This window comes from Chaetodon trifascialis, chromosome 11, assembly GCF_039877785.1.
Source record: "Chaetodon trifascialis isolate fChaTrf1 chromosome 11, fChaTrf1.hap1, whole genome shotgun sequence".
NCBI lineage: Eukaryota > Metazoa > Chordata > Actinopteri > Chaetodontiformes > Chaetodontidae > Chaetodon > Chaetodon trifascialis.
Window position 1 is genome coordinate 19,240,075 of NC_092066.1, and position 23,430 is coordinate 19,263,504.

The window sequence follows — 23,430 nt, forward strand, 5'->3', positions numbered from 1 at the left end:
AATAATAATAACAATAATAATAATAATAATAATAATAACCTAAACTTTAATGATTTACATTAGTTACACTTACAATTCCACTAATTACAGCAGCTACATTCAGGGTAATGGTGAGTTTTGTTTTTAAAAATTTGTTTTAAGTCGTTTCTATGCCGGTCCGGCAAATTATTGCTTTGCGTGAAACCGGTCCGTGGCGCAAAAAAGGCTGGGCACAGATATGTGCTCTTGTGTGTGTGCTTGTTATTTTATGTATTGTTTATTGCCTCACCATTCTTTGTATGTATTGTTTGCTGTTTATTTATTTTATATTTATGCACCACTTAACTTACTGTTCAGTCTTTTTTTTTGTCCTCGTTGAACTGTACGTCCTTCTTTCCAATGCAAGTGCACAAGATTCCTTGTATGTACACACATACTTGGCCAATGAAGCCAATTCGGACTGTGATTGCTTGTGATTGGTGCCTTTTTTTAATGGTCTATTTTTAGGATATGCCAATTGACACATTTTCTATTTGTTGTGTGCATTTCGTTGTACGTCTATTTTTTCGTGGGAAAAAAAATAAAAAGGGAGGAAAACGTGTTATACATAATATATCAACGCATGAATATATGACTGTATTCCATTCAGCAAAAAATATATTGTTAATGTTACAATTAACTTTTGTAATAATGATAATAGAAGGCCAAAATGATTATTATTTTCTATTATTATTACTATTATTACTGTTTTAACTTACGTTCACATTATAGACTTACACGTCATTACAGTGAGAAGTCATTGGTCTACTGCTCTTCTCCCTCGCTCTCTTAGCCAATCACCGGCCACCGTTTACTACGTAGCTGCCATTTGTCAGGGGCTGTTGTGAATCGGAGGCCAGCGGCCCCTCAAAGCCAGGCGGGGGAGCCCCTCTCTCAGCAACACACCACAGCATCACCGCCTCGCCTCGCTGAAACGGACGGAGAGGAGAGAAATGCAAAGGGATGTAAGATGGCAGAGCTACAAATGCTATTAGAGGAGGAAATCCCTGCCGGCAAAAGAGCTCTTGTGGAAAGCTACCAGAACCTGTCCCGGGTTGCGGAATACTGTGAAAACAATTATGTTCAGGTAAGAGATGCCGAACGGCCGCTGAATTCGGTGAATCTGTCCGTTATCTCCGTCGTGTCTGCGGTGTTGTAGCAGAAGTGAGCGAAACCACAGAGACAGGAAATGCTGGTCGCCACGAAAGGGATCCTCAAACCGCTACACGGAGAGGTCTGCTCTCGCCGGTATCGCGGTTCAGCCGCGGCTCGGTGCCGTGTGTGTCGTCATTTTCTCGTTTTTGGCTCGTTGGCCCGGTTTATCAGAGCCGTGTTCACACTGAAAGCCCCCGCTCGACGTGTGGAGAGCTGCTGGGGGCTTTCAGAGGGTGTGTCGTGATAACGACCAAGTGATTTGTCACCGACTGCATTCTGTGATACCTGAGACAGAAAATAACCTCGGCTCTTTTTTCACATGGCTCCAACCAAACGGGCGTCATACGCTTGTTTTTAGACCTGAAAAATTATGATGTTAGCAAAAATACCATTAGCTAAACGCTTAGCCGCTATAAACTGTAGCATATTGATCAAAAACACCCTACTCACGAGCACTGGGCTAACGTCTTTCCTATTAGCCATGCAGGCAGCAGGCATCTCACATCTGTGAGGCTGCTCGTTAGTGGATATCCTTATGTAGGCCAAGTCCTTAAAGACTTTAAGGGAAAAACACAAGTCATGCAAGGCTGGAGATGTGTGGTGAAGCTCCATGGTGCAGGTTATCATGCGACTGCTAACATGGCTCCAGAGCATGTCCATAGATCATTTGCTTGCAATCCAATGCACAGTGCAGGTAGCTGATAGGTGTGTCAGCTTGTTTTTACATGAACAGGCTGAATGTTGAATCAGTGTCAGGAAGTGTCAATCAGTAGAAGCAGTGCTTCACAAACTGGGGACCAAGGCGGGGACGTGCAAGTTTTTCTTACAGTTTATTAATTTTATCATTAGACACTATTGCTGGTTGTGTTACATCTGCACCTACAAATACTGTAAAATGTGACTCACTTCTGTACATGTTCAACAGCAGACAAAATTGCAATGATCAATTTGTATAAAAACATTAAAACAATTTGAGGATTTCTAGCCAGAAGATTTCCTCGCAATAAACCTCGCCACCCTGTTACTTTGCTGTGGCGAGAGTCAGTAAATGTAGCAGTGAATGTGGGGAGAGAGTGAGCTGACATCTCTCAGATGATATAACTGGGGTGAATGGTGTGGTGTGGTGTGAACAGCAGTGTAGCACACCCCAGAAGCCCTGCCGTGCTCCAGCATGGCAGTTTTTTGACTGTGGTTCTGAGAAAGCCCACAGTTATCCCATAATAACACATCAGGTCGCTTTGCCCTGCTTGTCACCAGAAACGCAGCGTAGGTGCTGCTTGAATATGGGTTTAGATGCTGACAAGCAGACACAACTCTGTGTCCTCACCTCAGTATCATTATGCAGAAAGCTATCTGAGGATTTTGCTTGGTGATGTTTTAAATGTCAGTAATTTGTATGTGTGGGCACTAAATGACTCTTTTGGCAGACTACATCTTGTTAGGAACATCAGGTTGATAGCTTGACCCCCATGTGTCTCTGCTAGGCACACATTTATGTGATATCATCCATAAACTTGTGAATAAAACCTAGCAAGGACAAGAATTAAGTCTCTTGCACCCCAACTCCAGAAATTTTTTGGTCGATGATGGTCATGAATCATCAGTTTGGAATTTGTGTAAATTCTGACGCAGTGAAATTCATACTGACAAGTCACAGCTAAAGGAAGTGAAAAACCACATATGTGAGGTGTTGTCAACAGACGTGTTCATATCTGATTTAAATGTGAGATTGTTGTGTCCTTCACATCACGGTTGGATCAAGAAAGAAATCCCTGATATTTTCTAGAAATGATATGTGATACAGCAATGATAAGAAATATGTTTGGTGAATTCTCATCACTGAAACGTGTTTGCATCATACTGCCTATTTCTGTACGCCAACATGTTCGGAAACCAATAATAACACAGTGCATTTTTTCCTGTATGAGCCTCACGATGTGACTAATGCCCAGAATGCACTGTGATTGTTTTTTGGAATTAGTTGGCATCATTCTAATAAGATTTATCACCTTCATTGTTGTTGCGTCTGTGTGTGTCTGTGTGTGTGTAGTTGAAAGAGACAAAGACAATGATGAGTACTTCCACGCACAGTGGACCGAGAAATCTGAGCCGTAGCAGATTTGGAAAGTTTCATAAAAAAAAGTGTCATAAAAGTGTCATAAAAATATCTAATTATGAGGACACATGGTTTTTTTTTTGTTGTCATTGTTTTTCCTTCATAGGAGTGTTGAAAGATTAGTAGATTTCATTCAAAGATTGGTTCCCTCTTTCATACGACCATTTCAGACCAAACTGAGGATTGATGATGATGATGATGATGATGATGATGATGATGATGATGATGATGATGATGATGGTGGTGGTGATGGTGGTGATGATGAGAGGGCAGTTAAAGTTATTGATCTGTGTGAAGCAGGTAAAGATAAATGAGGAGCCTAATGGCGATTCTCACAATAACAACTAGCACTGCACTCATGTTGCTTCCTCTGCATTATATTTGAAAAACCAGCTGTTCCCATATTGGCAGGTTCCTTTCATCTGTGGATTTATTGTCTGTGTTCTCTAAATTAATTTGCCTTACATTTTTGGGGGTGAAGCAGACAAGATTTAGGTCTTTCTCAGGAAATCTGGCAGCAGTGTACAAGTGAATGAGATTCATTTTTCAATAACCGTACAAATAATTGACTTGAAAATCTAAACACGAAGTATTTCCCTTAATGGAAAGTGGGAGATTACTGAGCTGCAAAAACTGATTAAGTCAAGTTTTTAATAATTCCCCCAGAATATAAATGTGAAATTGCAGAAGAGTGTGCCATTATTTCTTTTTTTGGGGAAGGACCCCCATGCCCTCTGCTCGACACCCCAGGAATCCAATGTTGTTTACAAATGTATAGGTTCTTTTTTATTATGAGAAATAGATGCATGATGCTTTTCATCCCCTTCACTACTGTTTCTACTGCAATATGCAAAATATTGCCTGCAATATGAAGATGCATATATGCGGTCTCTCCTTAATAATGATTTCTTCGGGGACAGTAGAAACATAAGTGCATGCGTATGAATAGCTTGACAAACACAACAAGGAATTAAGAGTAAGGGGGCTGTGCAGGCCTTAATAGCATCTGCTCATATTGTGGACAGTAACATTGAGTGTGGAATATGTTGCTGTATTCTGAATACAGTTCTTAATTTAGCTTATTACTCTCAGTGGCTAACCACATTTTTGAATCTCTTTAGTCACATACTGTTGTTATAGAGGCGATTATAATACCTGGTGGTGTTGATGTGACATAGATCTGCATAATCCTTTGGGGAAAACATGTTAGAAATGCACTTTATGTGTTCATACTGTCAGCTGGAATTGCAAAATAGCACAAAACACCATATTAGAAATTCATGGCCTGATATGTAAATCCACTCTGTGATGCTGGAGAAGAAGAGTTTTATTCTTAGATGAGATATTTGGAATGAGCCATTTGAAAAAAGACTGTCACCTACAGGATGATGGGTGGCATGAAAGCAGAGCTCAGCTTTGTTAGTGCCTTTCTTAAGGACTTTATATACTAAAATAGCAAGTCTTTGGATGATATCAAAGCTGCTTTTGGGATACTGATGGGCCTTTGCTGCTATTGGTTTGTAGACAGGTCTTAAAATTTTAGGTTGGTGAATGCTCAAGCTTTAAATGAGCACTGCCTTCCTCATTTTGTCGCAGTATGTGGTTTGCATATCTAAACCACAAAGTGCCAATCAATATGTTCGCATGGCACTTTTTTGAAAGGATCATTTTTCCTGTCTTCAAGAAGTGTGGAGAAAGGGGTGTTAGACAGAAGCCCATGAATCTACTTCATATTTTACTGATGTTGACCCCGCCAAAATCCCCTCGTCTGCTCATATGATACCCCTCTGACTCATGGCTGTTTCATTCATGACTCATGAGGTTAATGATATTCCAGTGTCAGACCTGGTGTTCGGTATGATATGGCACTCAGAAATTGCTTTATTTTGGGGCATTGTCAGGATCTGGGTGCTTATTCCAAGTGGAGCCCTTACAAAAAGCCCTTTGTAAGCTTAATATGAAACATAATAACTCAAAGCAGGAGACAGTTAATAGGAGAGGGAGAGATCCACAGCGAATAATGCGTATTAGGATGATGCTATTATTGCCGTGGGTTTTCTATGCAGGATATTTTCAGACTTTTTTAATTAGTTTGATACCATTTGAAGTTTTAACCTAACTTTAAATCCCAGTTCACACATTTTCGTCCTCCATCTCCGTCTCGTTTGTACGTAGCACTCTGTTGAAGATAACAGTGTGTAGTGTATCTGTGTCTATTGTTATTCTCTGTAGGTGTTTTTTGTATTTTATTAAAACCTTTGTGTCGAAGTGACTCATGAGAATGCAAAATGTGACAATGCAAAATGTGACTCTGCAATGTGATTCAGCAGTCTGCACATGTCCTGGACACATACATCAGCATTTTCCAAGCTTTTTTTTTTTTCAAGGACCAGTTCCAGTCTTTATGATAACACTGAGTAAGCCAGCAGTGTTTCATCCTCTAACTCTGTGTTTTACATACCAGCAGTCACAGACCTGCAGGCCCCACCAGACATCTGCAACAGATATTGGTGCTGCAGGTGGTTTGCAGGGTAGCAGGTGGGCAGGTGGTCCTGTTGTTAAGTGGTTTCATGGTGTTACAGGCTGTTAGCCTCCTGCTACCACACACATACCAAATTGTTGTTTGGCCTTTGTGGCACGTACAAAATAATCATAGTGGCTGAACAGCTTACAGCAACAGATCAGACTCTGTGGCGAAAAGCCTTTTTAAATGAATAGTTTGACAGCACAGTTATTCGCTTTCTTTACATGGGAAAATTGATGCCGCTCTCATATCAGTCCCTTAAGTACGAAGCGAGAGTCACAAGAGGATTAGCTCAGATTAGCATAAAGACAGGAAACAGGGGGAAACAGGTAGCATGTTTCAGCAACTTCTCATAAAACCACAACTTGTTTTTTGCTGCTCTGGTTTTGTTTACATTAAACAAGCAAATTGAATTAATAACGGAACTTCAGAGGTGCTGCTTTGTGGGCATGTTTTTTTAAACTTTGGTTTGGAGAGACCCAAGCTAGTAGTTTCCCCCTTCTTCCAGTTTTTATGCAAAGCTAAGTTTTTTATTTTCTGGCCTCTAGCTTTGTACTTAATGCAAAGAGTAGGAGATGTTGATCTACTCATTTAACTCTTGGAAAGTAAGTGAATAAGCATATTTCCTAAAATATCACTTTTTCTTTGCACAAATACCAAGTCTCACACACAAGAGGGTTTAGTTTTTTATATTTATTACATATTGCATGCCTTAAGATATTTAGATTCAGTTCATAGCGCCTGTGTAACTACAAGTCATTTGATTGTTCAGTTCTGTGTGTTGGTCAGTGATGCAAAGGGCAGCTTCTTCTTCCTCCATGAAGCATCGTAAAAAAACAAGTTGTACTCTGATGAAGGATGTGACACAATGCTGAAGTGATTAACCAATTAAGCGGTTAGTTGAGTAAGATGCTAATCATTTGCATTTTGTGGTATATAAAATGGTAAAGATCAGCCTCATTTCATATGTGTGTAAACTGAGCAACTTGCGTGTGTTTTAAATATTGTTTTTTGATAAAACGCCATACTTTTCAACTTTTGGTAGGCTTTTGGCAATTTGGATATTTTGTGTACTCAATGAGTAATTTATTAATGAAACAATAAAATCCATAGAATCGTAAAATTAAATAATTGATAGTTGCAATCCAGCTTCCAGTTCCCTGCAAAATACTGGCAGTCCCCTATTGGACTAGTTCTCTGTGTGGCTGTATTGTCCAAGTTTTGTTTCCAAACTATAAATATGTCCATTCAGTCCCTCCGCTATTTAAAGGCATCCAGAAACAGATGGTTTGAGCAGCCGGGTGGAGATTTGGGATCCTATGAAACGTCTTGGCATTCCTGCTCACTGGGCTCAGTTCCCTCCATGCACCTGTCCCATGTAGTCCATCTGAGTTATTCGGAAGATATTGTTGTCCAGTGTCAGGCTGCTTTGTGTCGACAAAGCCATTCCCTCTGAGAATCCTAAACTCTTGTTCACGTCCCTTCAGATCTTAACCGGGCTTTGCAGTTAAGAAACGGTCGAACGAATGGTCCTGTCAAATGAAAGCTGCCCTCTCACTCACGGCCGCTCAGCTGATAGGGGAGTAACAGTGAAAGTGCCGCATTTCCTCTTCAGTTTTCTGAAGCCTATACCTTACTTCACTCCGCCAACTTCACCATTTCTTCAACCCTCACATCCTTCCACTTATTTTTCTGACTTGTGTTGTCTCTTCCTCTCTGATCATGTGTCCTCTCTCTGCTAGGCTCAAGACAAGAAGAAGGCCCTGGAGGAGACTAAGGCCTATACCACCCAGTCTCTGGCCAGCGTGGCCTACCAGATCAATGCCTTAGCTAACAATGTGCTGCAGCTGCTGGACATCCAGGCCTCGCAACTACGACGCATGGAGTCCTCCATCAACCACATCTCCCAGGTACACGCCACAGTCCTGGAAAATACACATACTGCATGCATGAATAAATTGCATTTATGTAAATGCATCATGGCTTGAGGGCATTCTTCACCTCATCCACAAAGAGAACAAAGCCTTTATTTGAAACAGGCCTTTAGTAAACACAGTCCAATTTCTTATGTTTTAGAAGTCTAAATGTCACATTGTAGTCAGATGTCTCCCTGTTTTCTGATCTACTCCTGTTTTCATTTGTTGTTGATTCTGTTTGATGTTAATACAAACTCAAATCTCAGTCCATGTTTACCTGTTGTCTCAATGAATCCAGGATCATGCACATTTCCACAGCAGTCATGTGATACTCACCACCAATTTGTCAGATCTAACAGAATTACTGTTTTCATTCAGCAATGATTTCCATCCGTTTCCGCTTGGCCATTGTTTCGATCACTGCTCAGTTGATGTCAGTGAAACTCAGAATTTCCTGCACAGATGTTTCAGATTAAAAGCTGTCTGGTCAGGCACAATCTGTCCCTTTAGTGGTAGGCTTTTAATGTGAAACATCTGCAGGAAGCAGTTTTATTGACTGTTGCTAAATGGCAATAAAAAAGAAATGACTAGCAGAACAAGTGGAATAAATCTTATATTATATTATCTTAAATAAATAAAATCTGAGGAGTGTTTTCTGAAGATGAATCTTATTCAAGTGCAAAAAAAGTACAAGCCTGCTGGTTTTATTCTGTCTGCTAATCCCACAGTGCAACATGACACATTTGACATATAAAGACAGACAGCTATGGCAGGTCCATGGATCATGCTCGAGCTGTCAAACCTCCACAGCCCCTCTTCAGTCTGTCTTGCTTCATCAGCAGTCCTCGCTCTGTCTCTCTGTGTGCTTCATGCGGCCACCCGGCCTGTCAGCCAGCGAATGTCCCCCCGTCCCCTCTCTACGTGCTTCATTAAGCCTGTCAGGGATGAAGTGAAATCCTGACGCCAGCTCTTTTGCCTGGTTAGCATTTTCAGCTCCAGAGTACAGCTATCAGAGTACAGTTAGGTACAGTCTAATGACGAATAATGAAAGGCTTTTATTGATCCTTTAGAGATGGTCAGTGGTGCTTTATGCACCCAGCCCCACCTTGATTTTTCTGCTTCAGACGCTGTTAAGTCAGTCACTTAACTGTAGGTGGTATTTTTGTCTCTCACAGTCAATCTAGGGGAAGACTTAGCCCCAGTCTGTCCATGGCATTGTTCTATATGGGAGGACCGATGAAGCCAAGCCAATGAGCCAGTATGCACACCACAAGAGCTCTGGAACAGGAACAACAAACTGAATGCAGCTGCCATTTAAGTTATTAATTACACCAATACTTTTCATTGTGTTGCCTGGAAACATTTCAAAATGATACACATTGTTTTGACTAGGACGAGGAAGGGCACCAGAGTGTCTTTTGCTTGTTTGCATATAATAAACAAACACGGGGCAATTATATTGTTAACTTCCCATCTGTGTCCAACCTTAGTAAACCCAGCTGACCTCATGAAGGGCTATCAAATAGGCATGTTTACATTGGGAAAAAAAAATATATGGAAAGTGGTATCATTTATAAATCCAGTAGCTGTCTCAGGCGCAGATGGGTTGGAAATGCCTCAAGTTTTTCTACTCCTGAGAAAAGTTCATTTAATTTCCATGCATCTCAGGTATGTCTTCAGGGCTTCCATTCATTATTTTAGCAGTGATGTGCCCAAGAAATTAAATTTTATCTTGCTTGGTTTTGCCAAGTGTTTTTCTGGCTTAGGTTGTGCAAATTGTCTTGACTTGAAAGAGTTAAAATGGGATTGGAAAGAGAAGGTAGCCAAACATTGCTGCCAAATCCAAGTCCCATCACTGTAGGATTTAAAAGCCCACAGCAGAGCAGACAAAATTATACAAGGAATGCTACGACCGAAATGCAAAACAACAGCGTGTTCAATCAAAGCAGGGCTGTTGCAGCCCGTGTGTGTGTGTGTGTGTGTGTGTGTGTGTGTGTGTGTGTGTGTGTGTGTGTGTGTGTGTGTGTGTGTGTGTGTGTGTGTGTGTGTGTGTGTGTGTGTGTGTGTGTGTCACTTAAATTGAACGGTCATGCCTAAACATGGATACCGAAACATAGCAGCATAGTTTATTTTCTCTTCATGTGACTTATGCGCTGTGAAAAACGATTGCAGCTGTAGGGAAAACCTTAATTTTTCTAAACTACATTTTACATTTTGGCAATTTCTGCCTTCTACGGTTGATTTTTATTTGAAGTTCCCTGATTCTGTCCCTGTTTTCTGCATCGCAGAAAGAATAGAAAAGAAAAGGGCCTCATGTTTTCTTCCTGATTCATCTGTTCCTTTTTTTTCTCAGAAGCTGTCATCAGCTCAGTGTGCCTCCATTTCAACTGGTCAAATCCTCTTTAGTGCAGAACTGAGGGTAAATTCAAATCCTGGTAACGACACGTTCACAGGCACCTGTGAGGATTCATTCATAACTCCAGAATGTTCTGTCCACCTTAGAATTGCCCAAATGTACAGACATGTACAGACAGCCATATATGAGGTCGTTGATGTCTGAAGTCACACGTCTGCTGACACGCCTTGGAGTCTCAATACGGACTTCGTCATATTTCCCTCTTGCCAGTAACACTTCAACAAGAGTAGAAACAAACATGCATCTTGTTCGACTGCACTGCAGAGACTAATCGTTTGCTGAAACACAGAGTTATCGTTTGCTGAAACTACTGTATAGATCCAGCAGTGAAAATCACAGCTGCACCATCTGCTCGCTGCAGAGGTTGAGCAGACAACCAGATGTTTATTAGAGTGAAGAGATTACACAAGAAAAATGAGATTGAGAGAGTGCAGGAAGGGCAGACAGAGGTCTGTCGTCAACGATTAGGTAACAGTTATTATGTCTAGATTTGTCAGAACGATTGCCTCACTTAGATGGCTTTGTTTCTCGCTGTGTGCATGTAGAGGACATGCTGGAACGAAGCTGACAGGGTCCAGTCTTCACCTACAGATGTGGGCCACGCTCGCTGCACTGCAGCTTCAGTTTATAAGGCTTTTTATTGGGATTGCAGTATAGACAGGGGCTGTGCTGCGCTTGTTGTTTGGGAAAGGTGCCTTAAATTTAAAGAGAGACTAAAATCTTTCTTAGCATCCATCCCATCAACGCTTTACTTTCTTCTTTTTGATCGAGACAGCCCACCAGAATCTGCTTTTAGTTTGACATACAGTACATCTCTCACTGTCTTTCTCAGTTGTATCGTTCTCTCTTTCTCTAATCTGCTCTGCACCTCTACTCCCCTATCACTGGCAGGAAATAGGCGGGTCTCTTTCTTCTTATTTCCCAGCTGAAGCTGGGCGTGTCGCTTCAGTTTCCGCTCCTAAAAAAAGAGCCTTGCATGTTCTCGGTATAGTCTCAGGTCAACTTCACAGCGTCTGTCAGACTTTCAGTCTCGGCTGGATTCCTCGTCTCCAGCCCTCAGAGGGAGGTGGTGGTAGCAGTGGAGCTGCCGGGTTGACTGGATGAGTGGTGATTGATGTGCGACCTCGTTGCTGTGTGGCTCTCGCACACTCATACGACTACACAGCTACTTGCACTCACATGTACATGTAAACTCACACACATGTATGTGTTTTATTTGCTGTCAAATGAGTCTGTAGTATGCACCAGTGCAGGGAGAGGCGCAGTATTTACAGTAGGATGTGTCATACGGGTCTTAATAACACTCAGACTCGTCAGCACTCTTCTCCCAAGCGTGACCTCATATTTCACAGATGTAGCTGTCCGTCCTCCCTCCTTCTTCACCACCTTTCGTTCAGCTTTCCCTCCTTCCCTTCATCCTCCACTCCTTCCAGCTTCATCTATCATTCATAAATTGAAGGCCGCTCTGTAAGGGGCCTGCTGTGAATGGGTGCTGTGAGCAATGATGACTGTAATCGCAGAAGAGATGGAGGTCATTGGTATTTCCAATTACTTCTGGTGCAAGGGCTTAAAGGGGAGCTTCGTCAAATGGGCCCCAGGGTGTAGACCAGTAAAATAGCAGAATAATGGGTCAGTAGGAGTTCAAAGGCTGTACCCAGAGTGGATGTCCAAGCAGTGGGAGGCCTGGGCATTTAAAAGCCTCTGAGGATTCAACTGTGTGAAATTCAAAAAGCGTGATTATCTTTTTTTATATGAATATGTTCATTTTGCTGCGTTCTGCTGCTAATTGATTTTACACAACATGGGCTGAAAGCATCAATTATGAAATGCTTGACTCCAGCTGTAGAGTGTAGCAAGTGCTATATAGATTTGTTCAGCACAGGCCAAAAAAAAACAAAAAAACATTGCCACTCAAATAATCACTGGGTCTCAAATAATAGGAAATGTGCTCAAATGATAGTCGTTTATGAGGAAAAAAAGCTTAAATAAATAGTAAATACAGAAACCATAAGTATGCTTAATTGAAAAGACTGATAAACTGTAAGGAAATGAGACCTCAAACAGGGACCCGACGGGTGTTCCTGATGCAAACATTTGAACGCTTTAAGATGGGTTCTAAAAATTTCTAGAAGAAAAAAAAAAGCTTCGCCGTACTTTTGTCGTGTTTAGCTGCCGTTGAAATCGAACACTTACTTGAAAGTACTTTCTAATAAAATCCCTCCAGGGAAGGGGAAGGAGGCAGTAATGCCCCCTGAGCTCCTGGGAGGCTTTTAATGTGAAACAGATGGAGGATTTGTTGCGTTTGCATTAAAAGCAAATTACTGTAACATGCACTGGGGAGGCCTTTTTAGTAAAATATAATCCAATCTCTTTACTGGGAAATCATGCATGTCTCTAATAATAACCTGTCTTGGCAACTCTGGAGTAGAAGTGAATACATGTAGTTTTATTATTATTTACAATATGAGAAGTACGGTAAAAATCTTTCTTCCTCTCTCCTGCAGACAGTGGATATTCATAAAGAGAAGGTGGCACGTCGAGAGATCGGCATCCTGACCACAAATAAGAACACGTCTCGCACCCACAAGATCATCGCCCCGGGCAACATGGAGCGGCCGGTGCGCTACATACGAAAGCCCATCGACTACACGCTGCTGGATGATGTGGGACACGGCGTCAAAGTAAGAGGGATTTTGGTCATTACGTCAAAGTACATCCCTGACAGCTTGTTTCAGTGTAAACAGGTTTGAGGGAAGGCACAGACTTTAATCTGCATTACATTTATTTACCCACAACAAGAGCCTCCTGGTTACTCTTCACTTTTCAGCTGCCGGTCTTCACCACAGCCAGAGTGTTGCAGCCAAAGTCATTACTTTGATGTTCCGTCTGGATTTCCAGTGTTAATCAATGTAGCTAGACAGGAAAACACGCACTTAGTGGAGTTCACACCTGGCACCTTCATGCGAACAAAGTGACCGTCTGCTTTCATAATTCACTTGGGCAGCTCCACTCACACTGCAAGCCGATCAATACGCTGGCCTTTTAGTTGATTAAGCACAGAAACACAAAATGTAACAAACAGTCGTCCAGGAGGAAGACGCTAAGATGGAGGCTGACTGTGGCTGAGGGAGCTTTGCTTGTCACACGTTTGGTTCATGCCCAGTAACAACTTCCTGAGCTGGAAGTTCATACAAATGTGTGTTTGCGTGTGGCGTCCAAGAGACATTTTGGCCAAGTGCTACTCGCACCATCACATCCCCTTATTGAATTGTGGGAAAATATTCTTTCAACCCTTTTTCCGGCTCACTCTTCAATTTTTTATTCTCTCTCCACATGATCCATCCGCCGTCTCCTCTCCCCTCTTCTTCTTTTTCTCCTTTCACAGAGCGTTCTGTGTGTTTGTGCGCACAGTGCATCGATCGCCGGCGTCACACATTTCCACAGCGCGCTCGACTCGGCCTCTTCATCCCCTTCTGCCTCTGTTGAGATAGTGGCCGTCAACTGATTTTCAAACACGGACTGATTCAAATTCAAAAGCTCGTGTTTCCTCCTCTGAGAGCTGGCTCACGCTGAGACGAATTTGGCACGGCCCGCGATGCAAATGAAGCATCATTCATGGATGCGGTAGATGATGGATCTCTGCAGAAATCAGTGCAGATCAGCGTCGATGCTGGAAAATATGCCTGCATAGGAAAAAAGCAGCTCAGGCTGCCAGCACATAAAAACGTATGACTCAGACCAATTTTGGGAGTCAACATTTGGGGGGCACCTTTAATTTAGTCATTTTAATAAGGGTTAGAAGGGTTATTTCAGCAAGGAAGAAAACTTCTGAGCTTTGAAGACTGCTTGGCTACTGGTTCATTTTAAATTCTCTGTGATTTCTGTGTGTCTGTGTGTGTGTAGCTGCGTTTTCGTTCATGAATGTGCCGTCTATCTGCCTGGGTGCAGACAGAATTGCATATCTCATCCATGTTTTTTCCCCCCTGAACACTCCCTCTCTCCCACACACACGTCTGTGAATAATTCAGAAGGATTGATATCATTTCATACTCACAACTGCATCAGACACTCGATGGACTCATACAGTATTCTGAGAAGGATATTAACCCACGTGTGTGTGGGTGTGTTTGTGTGTGTTCGCGTGTTCGTGGTGTGTTTATACTGTGTGGGAAATAGCAGCTTAATGGCACAGCATGCCTGCAGCCTCTCTGCTCCTGGCTGCGGTGGATCCCCTCGAGCGCTCGGGGTGTGATCATCTCCCCTCGGCCTTTCATGGCTGGATGGGAAGTCAGACCTGAGCATGCAAAGACCCATTCACACATTTACAGATGACTGTCACCCCTCCACCCTAACAGCCTTTACTGGCATTACTGCCAGTTGCCGGGGTGACATAGTTTCAGCCACATTACAGCCACTCCAATGGTCTGAACACCTCATTGCTGTTATTTATGACCTCTAGGTTTTACTGCCTAGTTGGGGTTTTTTTTTTTTCTGAGCTTAAAACGTCAGCACAGCAGCATGTAGCTCAGCACTGCTCATTATTTCCAGTGTGTCTAGCGATTTAAGTGATTCTTATTCTGATTACAGTCTGTAACACAAGTCTAGACACTGAGGCACACTGAGTAGACTCATATACACACACACAAACAGGGCTGGAGATTAGTTTCAGTATATGATCTGTGGTGATTTCATTTTTTTCCCTCTTTTGATTATAAAGTGGAACAAAAGGAAGTTATTTCTTCCTCTTCATTGTGGAAAACCTCCATTGGGTTGTTTGGTTGGGTTTCATCTCGGACAGGCAGGTGTCTAAGGGTTTGTTGTAACAGATGATAGACCAAATATTGTAATAAATGTTGAATAAAATGTGACTCAAGATGAGTTCAAAATGAATTGTCATTTTTGGTAATGAAATAATTTTTGAGGTGATTTGTTAAGTGAAATACCACAAATAATATGGTGCCAGCATCTGAAATGTAACTTTTTGCTGCTTTTATATGATTGCATTTTGAATTAGGTTTTGTGGTGTTGGTTAAACTAAACAAGCAATATTTACCTCTGCTAAGGAGGCTGTTTTTGTATTTGTTGGTCTGTTTTTAGCAGGATTACAGAACGATTATTGGCTCCATTTTCATGAAACTTGGTGGAAACCTTTAGCATGAGCCAAAGAAGAACCCATGAGAATTTGGAGCAAATCTGAATCACAGAACACTTAGATTACTGATTTTTCTCTTTTGTTAACATTGTAAAATTAGGCATTTGGCCTTGGTGGAATCAGTGCTATACATCTTAAAATCCAGTAGATGGTAGTAAAGTTCAACAGTGACAAAACAGAGACAATTGTAGAAATATGCTGACTCCATATCCACATTCATGGGTACCAGTAATCTTTTGGGCAGCTGACGCATGTAGTTGTTCAGACTTCATACATAAAGCCGTCATCATGGAGCACTCAGGGAGCATGGCTTCATGGGAAGGCTGGTACAACTGTGACAAAGCTTTTTACTCAAACTAAGGTGTGGCCAGCATTAATTTACATATCATAGACGAGAGGACCACTGGCCTTGATGGACGAAATTGAGCATGCTTTGCTATTTCCTGACATTTTCTAAACTAAATGGATTAAATAGTGAAAATGTGTTAATGAAGAATAGTTGTAGGCTACATGCATGATGCTTAAATTTCCCAGTTGCTCTCACTAAACCCACTTTTTAAACCATTAACCAATGAACAACCTCTTTTCTGTCTTCCCCTTTTGCCTGCTTGCACTCAGTGGCTTAAGGCCAAGGTAAGAGATGGTTGTCTTTCTCTTCTTTTCGTCATGTAGTGATAAACCTGCAACTAGTCAAGGTATCCATGCACCCATTTGAAACATTATATTTCATAATTGCTCCTAACATATACTCCTCTGTCCTGTATATCTTCATTGACATACCGATCAATGAGCGACGTCCCATTTTACTTGCACACTCCCAACACTGGTGTCAGTGAATGACATTGTTCAAAATCAGTGTTTTAACTTAATGTTTTTGCATCTCTAGCAACATGGGAATAATGCGGCAGGACGAGGAGGGACACTTTCCAGGACCAACCCACCCACACAGAAACCCCCAAGCCCACCCATGGCTGGTCGTGGTACCCTGGGGTAAGAACACACAGTTTTCAAAATACTTTGAGTTCTTCTCATTCTACATCTGTGTATTATTACACAGAGAAAGTAGTTCTTTGGTAAAGGATGTGGCTGTATACCTTTATGTACTGTTACTGTACCACATGTGTAAAAGCCCACTGTGACTGTGTTTACTTATAACCAGGCGCAACACTCCGTACAAGACCCTGGAGCCAGTGAAGCCTCCAGTGGTGCCCAACGACTACATGACGAGCCCAGCCCGACTGGGCAGCCAGCACAGCCCTGCACGCACAGCCTCGCTCAACCAGAGGCCCAGGACACACAGGTAGCACAGACCCTCTCATATATTCTGCATTTGGACACCTTCATACTCATAACTGCAGACAACCAAATGAATTTTCTCCCAAAATCAGAGGAATCAGTTCAGTAGCTAAAAGGCTGAGTGGCCACCTTCATGTTAAATGAACAGCGCAGTCCTTGTAGCACCTTTTTATACAGTTTCTTCCACAGTTTGAACAGCAATGCAGGAGAATGACACGTTCAGCCAGTGTGAATAAAACAGCCCTCAGATTAAGGTCAGCACTTGATAATCATAGTTTCATTACAGAGCTATATGCTGGAGCACAGATACGTCCATCCATCCATAAATTATACTTGCTTATCTACAACAAAAAAACAAGTTACTGTGCTAGTGCTAGTGTTTCCTAAAATGAAGACAATATTTCCCATTAAAATACAACCGTCTCTTCTGCACAGACAATGTGTTTGCTGCTGAAAGCTCTTTTAGGACTAATTAGCCCTTGCTTATGGTGACCACACCAGTATTTCAAATTCAAATTCTTTTGAGGTCTGACAGTGCTTCTCCTCCTCCTGCATCCCAGACAAGCCTCTCGAACTGTTTTTGTTACACTGTGTAACTACAAATGTAACTGTAGGCTGGCATGAACAGTGCTCATGTGTGAACGTCCCAGATGGCACACACACAGCACACTCACTGAGAATCTGTTGCCACAGTGACAAGAATATTATGCCTGAATGACATATGAGAGAGTAATGATAGGATGTCAAACGCTGTCATGTAATTAGGTTTGTCTCATACATTTTCCAATGATCACCACAAAGTCAAAGTCTCTCTCTCTCTCTCTCTCTCTCTCTCTCTCTCTCTCTCTCTCTCTCTCTCTCTCTCTCTGTCTCTCTCTCTCTCTCTGTCTCTCTCTCTGTCTCTGTCTCTCTGTCTCTCTCTCTCTCTCTCTCTGTCTCGCTCTCTCTCTCTCTCTCTCTCTCTCTCTCTCTCTCTGTCTCGCTCTCTCTCTGTCTCTCTGTCTCTGTCTGTCTGTAGTGGCAGCAGTGGTGGTAGTGGCGGCAGGGAGAACAGTGGAAGCAGTGGAGTTGGTGTCCCTCTAGCAGTTCCCACCCCGTCCCCTCCCAGTATGGGACAAGGTGAGTCTCAGCAGCTGCTCATCACAGGTGTCCTCAGTGTGGACTCACTTACACTAATGGCTCTTCGCTGGCTCTCCCTTCATGTCCTCTCTGACTTTCATTGGTCCATTCTTATCCTGAGTATCAACTTTGTCACATTCACTCAAACTGATATTAAGTTACACTTAATATTGGAGACATTTATGTGAATTGTAGACAAACTGGCAGCATTCAGCTTTGTTCAGGTCTTATTTCAGTGTCTCTGCTTGTTTGATGTCCTATGGAAAAAACACTGCATGGAGACATACTGAAACTGACTGCTTTTATAAAAACTGCTGCTAATGTTTTAAATCTGTCAGCACCTAAAGCTGACTAACCAGGCTGAGGTGTTAATGCGCTCGCGTGTCTCCTCTCTTCTCCTACAGTGGCCACCTCCTCGGCCTCAGTGCCCCAGGGCCCCGGCTTGGGTCCCATTCCCATGTCCCAGTTCGGCACCATCTCCCGCCAGATCTCCCGTCACAACTCCTCCACCACCTCCTCGGCCTCCATGGTGTCAGCGACCGGCACCTACCGCCGCGCGCCCTCAGTCTCCTCCCAGCAGCCCCATATCAACGGGGGCCCTGCCTATCCACAGAACACAGGTTTAACTCATTTATTCATCAATAATCTATGCATGCTACAGTGCTGTGGCGTGTAGAAATGGTCCTGTCTAATCTGATGAAGCTGGCATGTTGGTTTTGGCCACTCAGTGTTGTATAAAGCTTGTATTGTATTAGTGAACTCTTTTTTTGGCAGTTGTCAGTTTCTTGTTCACCACAATCCATAATTATATTAAACTGCTAAAAACTGTCCTCTGGGTCTGAAAGATACGCATGGGCCAGCCCTTTCAGAGGCTAATGAAAATGAATGATGAGCTGTAATTGCTGAAGTCAGGCTTGTTTAAGCCTTCCCACCTCAGCACTGCTGTGCAAAGGGTTTCATTACCATTTCTAATTGAGTTATGACATTATCACTTCAGTAGACAGGAGAAGGCTTCTTGCTCAGGAGAGACAGGCCGGCAGGCAGGACGCATTGCAGGGAAGGAAACACGCAAACAGCTGCGAGACAAGGGGAAACCCAGGACATATGCAGATTTTTCTGTCAGAAGAGTAGAATTTATTTTGGCAGGCTTCACTCTCCTCTAATGGCTTCTCTCTCAAAGGACAAGCATCTTCCTTGGCACAGAAGGGGGAGGCTGTCTGTCTTGTCGGGGAGGAGAGAGACAATGAAGCCGAGCTCCATCAACCAGGGAGTTAAACTGAGACCTCATATGCAATTAAAGTGAAAGATACGTTTGGTCTGCCGCTGAATATAATAGAAGTTTGACAGCGCAAAAAGCTAGTTCCAGTACATGAGGGGGCTCATTGATCTCACAGGGTGGAGAAAGCTGTGGATGGAAAGAGCCCAGCAGAATAATAAGACATTACTGCCCAGTGAGAGGATGGATGCCCCTCTGTTACATGTGATTTATGAGTCCAACCTGACAGGAGTGTGTGTGACATCATGTCTTTGAGCGAGGACAGCTGTGTTGCTCGTTGTTTGTCGGTTCATGCGTGTCCCTTTGGAAGACAACGTAGCAAAAAGCCTCATTTCAGGGCCAGAAGATGGAGATCGTATGAATGCTGAGACATACTGTAAAAGGTGCGACTGAATGTCGAGTTGATCCAGACCTACCGTGCTAATTCAGCATTTAATTCAGATCAGATACGGATGCTGCAGCTCCACCTGTCACTGCTTTTCTGTGAGAACACACGTCTCTGCTGCGTTATTCCTACCACACAGCGTCTGAGCTGTCACCTTGCCACTGTCATGTTTTTGGGTCTGTGCGGTGCTTTGCAGCTCTCTCGCTGCAGCAGAAATCTACTGCGAGCTACAACCTCTGCCTTCAAACAGATGCTGATGAGGTGGATTCTCAGACTGAGATGAGATGAATGCCTCTTTAGCCCCGCTTGAAGAAACGCCACACAAAAGAACACTGATTGAAAATGTGTAAATGAGTTGCTCAGCAATGCTTCCTGCAGTGTTTCGCTCACTCACAAGCTCTTTGTTTTCTTTTTTTCCCCCCTCTCTCCATCTTAATTCTGCACTTTATCTCCTCTGTTACATCTTTTTTGCTCCTCTCTCGTCACTGTCCTTCTCCCTGTCTACCACCTCCTTCGCTGTCTGTCTCTGCTGCTTTGTGTGCGTCTCTGGGTGTTGCTGCTCCAGTGTCTGTGGCTCCTCCGCCTCCCCCTCCAGTGGTCCAGCTGACCCCACAGATCCCTCTGACCGGCTTTGTGGCCAGAATGCAGGAGAGCAGTAAGTAGAAAATCCATACAAGGACATGCATACACACTTAGTTCAAGAGATGTACATGCACCAGTCCAATCAAATCCACTATGTACCTGCTGTGCATTTCCAAAAATGTCTTTCTATGTGCAACTTTACATATATAGACATCTTTTCTCACATCTCTGACATGTCCACACACTGCCTCACTCTCCTCTGCGGCTTGCCACACTCGGTGCACCTTTTCTCGCACTGTATTCGGGGTTGAGGGGGAGCCCACGCCCCTCACATGTCTGTCTGTTGCCATGGTGATGGATCACTGAAAGCATGCGTCCTGTGCTGTCTGTCCACTGACGAGAGAAAATGCGACCTGATGCCGTGTCCTGATTCGCCACCCTATCTGGAGAGATGCAGCTGCGTAGCGATAAAACTGTCTGCATTTGTCTGGTCAGACGTAGCGCAGGCTGCCGCTGCACCGAGCCGAGGCACTCCATCGGACATGAGGCATGCAGTCGGATAAAAAATAGATGATGCCTTAAACCTTAAACCCTCTACCTTTGCTGTGTTTGTGGAATGTCTCAGCAGAGGCTGTCTGGCACACAGGAGGTGAGGCGTTTTTACATTTGCAGCAGCAGAAACAGCCATTAGTATGTAAATGGGACAAAATCGGAGTAGTTAGTATGATGAGCAGAAGCTCCTCTGACTGAACAAAGAAAAGAGTGGCACAGTCAGAAAGAGGTCACAGCTCTGAACACAGAGACATTTAAAGTGAAAACAGTGGAGAAATGAGCCAATCTTTAATACTGGATGACACCTCCAAAACAGAGCCCACATCAGTGCTTGTTTATTAAATCATAATTTCCTATTATTCTTTACAGAGAATGGTTGATTATCAGTTAAATACAGTCCTTGCCAACTACATAGTTCAACTCTGACTAAATGTAACATTTGCTGTGTTTACATAGACCTTAAGGATGTCATGGATGGGACTAAAACATCCAGGACAACTGTTGTTGAAGCATTTTCAGTTCAGTGCTTAAACAGATTTGAAGTCAGCTGTCAGACCAGTGGAAAAAGGGATGTGAGCAGATTGGAATTGAAAGGATGTATGAACTTCACTCCTCTTGTGCAGGGTTGCTGTTGTTGACTGGAGGGAACATTCAGGGTGTCTGTCTTTCAAGTGTACGTCCAAAACGCCGTGCTGATTTCTCAGGGGAGAAACTAAAATATTAATCGTACAACTAAGTGAATGTCGTAGAGGAGGCCAGAGTACAAGTGAATAGAGGCTTAAACATCCCTTTGAGGCGCATCCTGAGAGATAATATGCATACATACCAACATACAGTAAAGAAAAACAACTAATTTCAGTACTTTAGACATAGAACTCAAGGGCAGTAAATAAATAATGCCAATGTTTTCCCAACAGTTGTATTCCTGGAAATTTATATCAGCATCCAGACCAGAAACAGAATGGAGTAGCAGCAGCAGCAATAGCAGCAGTAGTAGTAGTGGTAGCAGTAGTGGTAGCAGTAGTAGTAGCAGCAGCAGTAACAGTAGTAGTAGTAGTACTAGCAGCAGTAGCAGCAGATGCTGTTGGCTGATGGCTTCACTTGAGTAAATAGGACCCTTAGCTGCCCTCTAGTGAACATTGAAATCACTGCATGTCTGCTGTCGCGTTTCCTGTCTGTCTTCACAGTAACAAGGTTCAGCCAACAAGGTCAAACGTGGAAAATTGAATTTGACAATCTAAGTATGCTAGTTTAAAGTTTAGAAGAGTGTGTTATGTAGCTCTATAGTCCCATTGTCCATCTGCACCTTGATGTTTGTTGTTGTCAAAAATAGTTAAAGAATCAGATATTGTTCAGGGTCACTTTGCCATGATGGACTCTGATCCATCTGAAGAATACTAACAATAAAAGGTTTTGAAAAAGTATTGAAGTTTGAAATGAAGCATATGTACGCACACTCTGCAGGCACAGATCAGATCAGGGGAGCAAACACGTTATCGTGCACTCCTCTCTTTCTGATTCGCTCTGTGCTCGTTCAGTAACAGACAGCCCCGCCCCGCCTCCTCCGCCTCCCCCAGAGGACATCGGTGTGTTTGAGGAGCCCTCTCCCCCTCCTCCTCCCCCACCTGTGGACTACGAGGAAGAGGAGGCTGCAGTGGTTCATTACAGTGATCCCTACTCTGATGGAGACCCCCACTGGGCCCCCAAGGCTTACTTAGAGAAAGGTTAGTGACAGGAAGTCCCACTGTGTGCCCATCAGCTGTTCAACTTCATTCTTTTCTGTCATAACTTTGTTTGGTGTTATTTGTCCCAGTTGTGGCCATCTATGACTACACCAAGGACAAGGAGGACGAGCTGTCCTTCATGGAAGGAGCCATCATCTACATAATCAAGAAAAACGATGACGGCTGGTTTGAAGGTGTCTGCAACGGCGTCACCGGACTCTTCCCAGGAAACTACGTCGAGTCCATCATGCACTATGCTGACTAAAACGAGAAAAGAAAAAACAGCTAAAACAACACTGCAATTTTGACCAGAGGTAAAACCATGAACTTGTACAGATGTACGCAGTCCAGCGATTGCAGTTCATAGAGCTCCCATTCTGAATGAAGTGCCATGGTGAATTTCCAAACGGTTTTCTTTTCGGGGGGCTTGTGCTCGCACGGTTTTGTTGTGCTCCCCCCCCCCAAAAAAAAAAAAAAAAGCGTTGCACAAAGGAGGAGGGTGCTGAAGCTTTGGGTGACCATGGGTCTGTTAGTTTACACTGTGGACAGAAGGGGGGAGATAAAAGCCTTTTTGCTACCGCGGTTACATCTGCAATGGTCGGCAGCACTTTTCTAATTTTAGCCCTCACATTTTGCCTCACAAGCAATTACATACAATCAGAGGAGTTTGAAGATCTGCAGCCCTGGTTCCAAAGAAGTTAAGATGCTGTGTAAAACAGGAATAATGCAGCATGTTGTTTGAAACGTGTTGCTGCGTTAAATTCAGAATAAGCAGATATTTACAAAAATCAATGAAAGTGATGAGTCAAACATTAAATATGTTGTCTTTACTGTTTTCAATTGACTAAAGGTCAAAAAGGATTAGCAAACTCAGCCTCCCAACTTTTTTTGGAATTAGTTTTGGAGGTTTGTTGTTCATTTTGGGATGCGACCAACATTTCCAGTATTTCCAGTATGCAGTAGACGGTGAAGTATGACGAGGATTTGATAAACAGATGAGGAAGAGCAGCTTTCTGCTGCACAGACGCTCCTGCCCCTTTATTTGCTCTGTAGACCAGCAGACCAAGCCTTCCCTCCTTTCAAAAACATCCATCTTACCTTATGAAAAAAGGACAAACAAACATCAACAAGTGCATTAGGACACGGCTGAATGTTTGATGCTGTCGATGTCCGAATCACAAGATGTTTAAGAGGGAACA

The 23,430-nt window shown here is 43.0% G+C and overlaps 2 protein-coding genes across 6 annotated transcripts in view; one reads left to right on the forward strand and one right to left on the reverse strand.

Moving 5' to 3' along the window:
* Window positions 1-23,430, reverse strand: part of LOC139339487 (annexin A13-like) — a 65,060-nt gene that overhangs the window by 9,479 nt on the left and 32,151 nt on the right. The gene's annotated exons all lie outside the window — the stretch shown is intronic.
* Window positions 865-22,687, forward strand: LOC139339485 (abl interactor 1-like). Of its 5 annotated transcripts, XM_070975128.1 has the most exons (11): window positions 865-1,105; window positions 7,556-7,723; window positions 12,650-12,826; window positions 15,916-15,930; window positions 16,184-16,287; window positions 16,457-16,597; window positions 17,612-17,712; window positions 18,117-18,332; window positions 19,939-20,028; window positions 22,046-22,231; window positions 22,321-22,687. In XM_070975128.1, the coding sequence occupies exons 1-11, from the start codon at window positions 989-991 to the stop codon at window positions 22,494-22,496; spliced, it is 1,491 nt and encodes a 496-aa protein (XP_070831229.1). In that variant the 5' UTR covers window positions 865-988; the 3' UTR covers window positions 22,497-22,687. The 5 variants fall into 5 exon arrangements, with proteins under 5 accessions (XP_070831229.1, XP_070831230.1, XP_070831231.1 ...); XM_070975129.1 differs by lacking the exon at window positions 15,916-15,930 and having other exon boundaries at window positions 12,650-12,841; XM_070975130.1 differs by lacking the exon at window positions 19,939-20,028.

Coding starts and splice junctions, on each gene's coding strand:
- LOC139339485 (XM_070975129.1), top strand. CDS start 989: ATGGCAGAGCTACAAATGCTATTAGAGGAGGAAATCCCTGCCGGCAAA. Junction 16,598..17,611: donor CAGAGGCCCAGGACACACAG/GTAGCACAGACC, acceptor GTCTGTCTGTAG/TGGCAGCAGTGGTGGTAGTG. Junction 18,333..19,938: donor TGCCTATCCACAGAACACAG/GTTTAACTCATT, acceptor TTGCTGCTCCAG/TGTCTGTGGCTCCTCCGCCT.